The following is an 8816-nucleotide window of genomic DNA, read 5'->3' as shown; positions in this document are numbered from 1 at the left end:
TTAGTTAACATCATATGATTAGATGGGCCAGTTACTTGATAGCAGATAAGACATCATCAAACATCAATTATCTCACAAGAACAATGCAGAATATTAAATATCTTTAATTAAGAACATGTCACAAGACTCATATTTTCATATTATATAAACAATAATATTATGGCAATAGATGCACTTGATTTTTAGTCGGTTTTCACTCATTATTTGAGTGCTCCATTGCCATGTCAGATCATCTTATGCCATCTTTGTTGGAGGAGTGGAGCCGGATTTCTACGTTGATATAAATCTTTAATTTTCATGAATCTAATTTCGTGGTAAGTTGGCGGGGGTTGTAGAGAGGCGGTGCTCTCCAAGGCAATTTTTTTTGGAGAGTAGCTTTATAATTTTACTCATAATAAATATTGTTTTATCTTAACCCATTTTCTTTAATGAAAAATTATGAAAATACACTTTTTTTATCTTAACCCATTTTCTTTAATGAAAAAATATGAAAATACACTTTTTTTTTATCTTAACCCACTTCTTTAAATAAAAAAACAGCAAAAATGCACTTCTAATGACCTTTAGACAAATAAAGTAGTTAAAACCCAAAATAAAAAAGTAACTTGTGGTCTTTTTAAAGTGCACCGAAGGTATATCATATGGTATAACACGATACAAGAGTGTATTGTACTACGATACACCCGATACAGGTATGATAGACACTCATACATATCATACGATACTTACCAAAACTAATATGATCAATAATTTTCAGCTGCTCAAGTATTCTTTATCCTCTCCCAAGGAAGTGCACAGGCTACAGTTCTTACTGAAATATATAGCATGAGATCTCCAAGTCCTTGTACCCCTTGCCCCATCTAAATGATTCTACCCAATGAAGATCGAAATTACATCTAGATTTACTTGATGCCTTTCTCCTAACCATCTTCTGTTTTTTCCAACATTTTATTGCTCAATGTCCTACTGGTCAATTTAACTACAAACCCTTACGTTTAATGGGGTTGGGTTGCACTCAACTGCCTTGTGGTTGCCACTTGCCACTTCAAGTGACAACATATCCAATGTGAAATTGAAGCAACACTTGGTTCTTGGCCTAACAAAAAAGAAGTGCCAACTCCAAAATAGATAGATACCGATGTGGTTCAAAGAACTTGCCCAGAAAAGCGAGTAGCAGACCGAACGAATAGTAGCCCTCGATGAAGCAATAAACAAAATGTTGATCAAATAAAGGATGCATACCAACAGCACAAAAGTGCTGGTGTGAACTCCAAGAATGCTCAGAGATACTCCAAGAGGGAGATCATCACCACCATGAGATCTCAAAAGCGTAGCATTAATATGCAGGAGATTTATCTATACAAGAAAAGTTAGTAATCAACCTGTATCAAAATTGTGAACCACAACACTGTGAAACATTATACAAGCAAGCAGGAAGTAGCGACCTTCATCTTTGAGCGGATGCACATTCTATCTATGAAAAAAAAATAATATATATGGACACCCATGTCCAACACCTAGAGTACCGGGTGGAACAATCAGTACAAAATTCTGCAATGGAGTAATCTGCATTGTGCAGACCAAATAAACAATTTATACTAATACATTTAAAATATATCCCTCATGATATCAACTATACTTATCAAGTACAAACCCTTATCCAAGAAGCATTTAGATGCAAGTCAAATACACAAGCACACCCAAATATTAATACCCGATCATGAACACTGGGTACAATAATTTAATTTAAGAAAGTGTAATTATTGAAGTTTGAATGAATTTGAGAATTTGCAGTTAAAACGGAAATAAATGCATCAAAGGATCCGAAGAAACTGGCAGTTTAGAATAAATAAAAAAGAATCCCTTATTAGTTTGATGGTTGAATCTAAGCCCAAGAATCTTGCTCATTTCAATTTAGTTGCATTCTACACCCACCATATACTAATTGGTCAATTGTTCTCAAGAACCCAAAAACCAAGCACAACTCAAGAGTACAACACATCAATTATACAAAAAGCTCAAAATGCAATAACTTAAGCAATCACATTTTTGTGGGTCCAACCCCAATTTTTCTATGCAACTGTGATTGATTGCTGTCCCGACTGCCCTAGCTTCTTCGCAGTGCTGTTATTTTTGTTCATGAAATTCTCATGGTTGTAGATAACAATTATGTATAGTGAACAACTCGGACATCTAACAATCTCTTCGCCCATTTCTAGCTCCGTTCTTGTGATTTGGAACAAATTACAAGGATACGAGAAAGCATTAAGCTCTTTATTTCACTCTATGGAATTTGGGTCAAAACTATCCCTAAGTTTTTCCTCAATTTTTCTTATTTTCCTAACTTTGTAGGATGTAGGATTCTCTCCAAAAAGTTTAGTCCCACGTTAAAGGTTTTTAGGAAAACTCTTGCACTTATATAGAGGGTTGGTGCCTTAAAGTGCAAAGCAAGGGTATTAGATCTTGGGCTTGAGCATCACTTTATTCTTTTATCTTGGATCTTAACTTTAAACTCAGTTTAGCCCTTTATTGATCATAATATTGCCACTGTTGCCAACAGCAATAGCACCTACAGTGTCATCGGTAAATTGCCGCAGTTTGCCAACAGTGGCATTTATACGAGACTATAGCGGCAGTTTTTTGACTGTCACTATAGCTATATTTTATAGTAGTGACCTTTGGGTTCAGACTCGGGTCTTAATCAGGTCTTCTTATTTATCACCATACCAAGACCTTATAGGGTTTGGTATGGGTCGGGTCCAGGTAAATCCGACCCATTGACATCCCCTATTTTAAGCTGGTAGTGGATTTTATTATGGTCCATTTTTTACTCATGCTAGTAAAGGGTGAGAAATAGTGTCAACCCCTTTGCTTTGGTCCAGATAGATTTGATATTTATTTATTTACGATAAAAAGGCGCATGCACCATGAGAAATCCAAAAAGGATCCCATCCTTTGACATATGATGGGTTTCATCCTATGTCCTAGCTGTCCAGCTGAAGCATTTGGACGGCTAGGATCAGTCTACATCCAGGTGAAAAATGCGGACCAGTCTGATTGGATGGTTAGAATACAATGTAGGATGAAACACATCCTATGTCAAATGAGAAATCCAATGGCCCAAGCAGCCCTGCTTCTTTCTTCTTTGAACATGACATGCCATATAAAAAGGAGAAACTCTTCAACCCATATACAATTTTATTAGCCTAACATTGAAAGTGTTGCACAATATATGTTTCAACGTTTGAATTTTTCTTTTTTTTTTATATATATTTACAGGCAAAAACCGCCCACAAGATCAGAGACCTGGCCGTGCTGGCTCTGCCTGCCATACTTACAGTTGTTGTCCTGGCAACGTAAAACTTCATACCCCTTGCCCATGACAATGAATATCATCAAATAAACTGCAACAACTTCGCTTTTGCTTCAAAAGGCATACGTGTGGGACGCAAGTTCTTGTCAAGCCATGCAATTGTAGCTCTTCCTTCAAAGATTGGCTGAGAAATTAGTGAGTAAGATGTTCTGAACTTTTTATGTTTTAAAGTGAAATGATGATGCCACCTTTTTTTCTGTCCCTAAAAAAAAGTTACCTCTTCATTTGGAAGCTTGAAAATGTTGAATTTAAGGAACATTCTTGCCTTAGAAACATCAGAAACTTTCACTTTCACAACAAACCTATCTCCACTCTGCATAAACAATTGCAAATTTATTATAGAAGAATCCATGAACATTGTTCATGTATCTGATCATATGTATATCGATGAGATTATTATAACTAATTGTATATTTGGTTATACTAGGCCAAATAAGTAACTTTAGCAAGAAAGAGTGACATAAGCTGTCATATGAGCAATTTCTCGAAAAGATACGTGTCTATATCAAAACTTTTACAATGAAAGCGGTTAATTGTGATTTTGCCATAAGTTATGTGTTTATATGTAAATTCACCAAAATATAACCAAATTCTTGAAGTCCACTTGGCTTTTCTAACAGTGGAAAAAAATGGAGTTACTGATATTGGAGCATAATGGGAAATATTTGTTGATCGAAATCATGCTAATATTTTCACATGATACAAAATGCAATTGATAAAAATATTAATATGGAAAAAATAATATATTACCCTTAAAGGAGAAATAAACTTGTTAAATAACTCAGATACGGCAAATGCATAACCAGCACGATCAACTGCATCTGTACTTAGACCAAGTTTGTCGAGCATATCACAAAAACCTGAACATCATAGAGAATACAACACAACATTTAATATCTATTTTCATAATTTGATCAAAATGCAATGAAAGTTTTGAGAAGCAATTCTTGCCACCACATAATCCACAACTTTGATATACCAGTCGAGCTTGAACATAATAAGTGTTCAAGTGCAGCTTGGCTCTTAGCTCGATTACGCCCATCTCGGCTTGACTAAGCTCGTGCCAAACTTTTACACAAGCATTTTTTTTTTCATTTTGAAACATGTAAAGTAAAGAAGGTTGGACAAAAACCTGAATCCTCTTCAACAAATACATAAAGGAAATCCACCACACAATGTGTATATTTTGTGTCACAAAGCAAGCAAAACATACATGGACACATATGAGCTTAAACGAGCTTTCATGAGCTTTAACTAATAGAGCTTCATTACGAGCTCGCTTGTCTATTCAAACTTATACTCAAGCATGAGCTCAGCTAGCCTAATAAATATATGACCTCAAGCCGAGCTCGAGCCATTGGGCTTGTTATGTGCCCTACATTCCCTGCATCACTTTTCTAATGACTCTGCAGTTTCCTCTGATCATACTAATACAAATTGATAATGCTTAAGAACCACAAAATAGTTAACCTACCTAGCTAGAAAGAAACAAAGGGAAAAAACCACAAAATTTCGAGTCTCACCATGTTGGCAGTAATTGGAGTATATGGCATTATTAACAACTCCATATCGGTCCAACTCGTAATCACGAACTTGAAGCTCAACATCATGATAGGCTGGTGTACTAAAGAAGCAAAAATATATCAAATTAGCACTCCATACTCTTGTATGATATGATCCAAGGCACATGCTTTCTCTATCGTTACCCTTTTAGCTTTTTGTTTTCCTTTGCAATGACAAAGCTAAATTAATATATATATATATATATATATATATATATATATATAGAGAGAGAGAGAGAGAGAGAGAGAGTAATGGGTCCGTGCTAAACCCATTTGGTGCTAAACCATGTGCTAAATGATTTTTTCAGACCTTATTTTTCATTTTATTTTTTAAATTCTGACCGTACAGATGTGATCTATGTACTTGATTTTAGAGGGATCAGCTCTTGAAGCGTTTGATTCCAACATATGGGTGAGTTTTTATAAAGTTCAAAAAATCAACGGTCCAAAATCTTTGTCAATTTTGGAGGCTCCAAACATCATTTTTTTCATTGAAAACACATGATCCAGATGTGGATTCTTAGTAAATCGACCATGCTCAACACATTTATGGGGCCAAAACTGTATAAAAAGCACCGAAGAAGCCCGAAAAACCCATTTAGCATGCGGTTTAGCACCAAATAGGTTTAGCACTGACCCATTTTCATATATATATATATATATATATATATATATATATATATATATATATATATATATATATATATATATATATATGAAAAGCAGTAGCTGCTTACCACTTTTTGAGCTTACCACCAGTAAATAGGTGTTTCCTGGTTGTTTTTTTAAAATCTGGCCCTGCAGATGTGTTTGGCATGGTCAATTTGCTAGAAAATGACATTTGGATCATGTTTTTGTTGATTTTTTAAGTATTGAATATTTTTTAAAATTCTAGACTGTTGATTTTTGAATCTTATAAAAACCTACCTGCATGCTGGCATATCGAAAATCAAACATGTAGATCACATTTGTAGTGTCAGATTTTAAAAAATAAAAAAACCTTTTCAAAGACCGCAATGCTGGCAGTAGGCTAAAAAAGTGGTAGACAGCTATCATATATATATATATATATATATATATATATATATATATATATATATATATATATATATATATATCACAGAATTGGCATTCCCATTATGTTGTTGCTACTCTCTCTCTCTCTACAATGCAGTCAATTGAGATATATTAGAGAGCAAAAGCTAAAACTCAGTTAGGTTGAGAGTCCCTTGTGAGCCTAAGTTGTAGGCACCCAAAATGGGGGTTGCAAACAGATCGGATACAGGCTGGACCATGCTATATCTGAACCAAAATGCATTTAGTATTGATGCAGGAGCAAAAACTATAATTATTCGGGTCTACAAGATCCAACCAAGTCCATTTTTATTTTTTGAATATTGTCTTTTATTTTGGGTTTTGTAACGGGCATTGGATCTATGTAATAACTCCAAACCCAAATTTGACAATTTATTAGATTGCTTTCTTAATTTGTGCCTGTCGAAATAGAAAACCTAGGCTTGTTAGGATTAGACTCTCCTTATCTATAAATAGGAGGAAGATCTATAGGGTTAGAAAGAGTTTTCGGAATTGAAAAAATTGTTATTTATTTTTCAGTTTTAAGTTTCAAGTTAATTTTCAGTTATTTCAAATTATTTCCTGCATTTTCCTGTCATTTTTCCCTTCTCCATAGATAATCGTAGTTTTCGGAAGAATTCCCGGTAAATCCAAAATCGGATTTACATCAAGTATGGATCCTATCATTTGACATAGGATGGGTTACATCCTACATCCAATCCCAGCAGTCCAGTCAACGGCTAGGATTAGTGCACATTTTCACCTGGATGTGAACTGATCCTAGCCATCCAGATTCTTCAGCTGGACGGCTAGGATGGAACCCATCCTATATCAAAGAATGGGATCCTTTTTTAATGCATACGAGCCCAAGTCTGGATTTGAATGTTATATATCCAATGATGTAGGATCGAATCTAAAACCAAAATGTATATTGTAATGCTAGATCCTACAAAAGGAGTATAAAGCACGCAAAAGAAAAATGCAAAGACACGTAAAAGAAAATTGCAAATAGATGGGATTTGATCTGAAACAGAAATAGATCAAATCCAAATGTGATCAAAATGCAGATATAGATCTTATTTAGGGATCCATATAAGGAACTGAAAGCAGTTTCTGTAGTGAAAGATAAAAGTACCATGGTCCCTTTTGCACATCTGTGTTTTGGAGATGACTGCGAGGAGGGGGCAAAGAAAGCAGCCTTGGAGATGGCATCATCAACTTGGTAGTTGACGCAATTGGAAGCCATGAGGGTGGGGCTGATGAGACCTGCATTGTCTTGGCACTTGAAGAAGGAAACTGGAAGAAAGCTCCATATGGGAACTTGGTTGTGGCTTCCATTTATCACATGCTGAGCTCCATTAAATGTGCATCAATTTATAGCTATATTCCCTCCAGTCGATCTTATCAAATTTCATCCTGATGGGGCACGGCAACACACATGGAGGTGTAGTACGTAACATGTAAAGTGTGGCATCACATATTAAGAATAAAGTTACCGTGTCAAAATTTCATTTCGAAGAGATATGGTGGTGCAGTACCTAAGATTAGGGATCGGGCAGATCGGTGGGCCAAGCCGACCCGACCCACCATGGGCCGGGTTTGGGTTCCGTTAGCTACCGGGCCCGGGTCGGCCTACGGGCTACCTCAGATGGGCCTGAGCTACCTAATTAGTTGCCTAAGTAAGTTAGTAACTATTGTTATTTACCTAATTAAATGCATTAACTTTATGAAAATTAGAAAGATTAGTTGGGTGCAATGTAAGTTGTTAACTTTTGTTATTTAATTACATAATTAGATGCATTAATTTTATGAAAACCACAAAAATAAGTAATTGGGTGCATGAGACTGTTGGCTTACCATGCATTTATAGCATTGTTTTTATGGAATCAACAGGTTTTGTATGTTTATGATGTGCATGTAATATGAAGTGTTTAATATGACATGCATTACCATACATGCATTGCATAGAATAAATGGGTGTGAGCCGGGCTTGACCAACTCGCTGAACATTGGCCCATTGGGCCAATGGGCTAGGTCATGAGTTGCTTTCTAAACCCAACCCCATTAAGAACCGAGCCTAATTAAACCCAGCCCATCACTAAATGGGTAGGGTCATTTGTGGGCTGGATCATGCAGTGTGTTTTTGGAGCAAGCATAACAGGCATAGTAGGAAGCATAGAGTTATGGTTTCCTTGTTTGACATTTCAAAAGGTCTTCGGCAAGGTGACCCTCAATCTCCTCTCTTGTTTGACCTGGTGATGGAGGGGCTTTGTGTGCCCTTTAGGTTATTTAAAGGTTTATCTATATTGGGGCCATCTAATCTTATTCATTTTTTGCTGATGTGTTGATTGGTAAAACTTTCATACCTAACATTTGGAACATTCGGTTAATTCTTAAAGGTTTTTTGGAGTTTTTGGGGGTTGAATTTTAATGAGCAAAAAAAGCAGCATTATTTTATTTAATCAAGAGCCTTGGGAGGAGGAGATGGCGTGTGATATTTTTGGTTGTTCTAAGGGCAGCTTGCCATTCAAACTTTTCTAGATGTATATGATTCCATAAAAAAAAACATTCATTTTTATTGCAGCAATTATTTCTTTTTAGGTACATGCATGCCCATCTCAAGGTAAGGGTATCCATTTGTATTTCAGCAATTATTTTTTGATATACATCCTTCTAAAAAAGAAAACAAAAGAATGCATGCATAACTATTCTTTTCTACAGATGATTTTTTTTTTCAAAAAAGGACTCTGTTTGTATTATAGCAGCTATTGTCTTCTGCATATGCATCCTTTTCAAGAAAAGTGTAT

General features: G+C 35.6%; 1 protein-coding gene across 1 annotated transcript; it reads right to left on the bottom strand.

Moving 5' to 3' along the window:
• Positions 1-3395: 3395 nt before the first annotated feature.
• On the bottom strand, positions 3396-7347 carry LOC149827418 (acyl-acyl carrier protein thioesterase TE3, chloroplastic-like). Its single transcript, XM_090018511.1, has 5 exons — positions 7145-7347; positions 4897-4997; positions 4124-4233; positions 3591-3686; positions 3396-3497 (listed from the first exon to the last, which is right to left on the bottom strand). The coding sequence occupies exons 1-5, from the start codon at positions 7345-7347 to the stop codon at positions 3396-3398; spliced, it is 612 nt and encodes a 203-aa protein (XP_089874637.1).
• Between the last annotated feature and the right edge of the window lie 1469 nt (positions 7348-8816).

This window comes from Nuphar pumila, chromosome 10 (genome assembly GCF_984573655.1).
Source record: "Nuphar pumila chromosome 10, dmNupPumi1.hap1.1, whole genome shotgun sequence".
Lineage (NCBI taxonomy): Eukaryota > Viridiplantae > Streptophyta > Magnoliopsida > Nymphaeales > Nymphaeaceae > Nuphar > Nuphar pumila.
Note: the sequence above shows the minus strand (reverse complement) of the source record. Positions and strands in the feature narration are given on the sequence as shown.

Bases quoted from the DNA above. Each gene is read 5' to 3' on its own strand.
- LOC149827418 (XM_090018511.1), bottom strand. From the start codon at position 7,347: ATGGAAGCCACAACCAAGTTCCCATATGGAGCTTTCTTCCAGTTTCCT. The intron at 3,687-4,123 runs GTAATATATTAT...TTGTTTATGCAG, and splicing joins AGTTTATTTCTCCTTTAAGG to AGTGGAGATAGGTTTGTTGT. The intron at 3,498-3,590 runs GTAACTTTTTTT...CTAATTTCTCAG, and splicing joins TCAAGCTTCCAAATGAAGAG to CCAATCTTTGAAGGAAGAGC.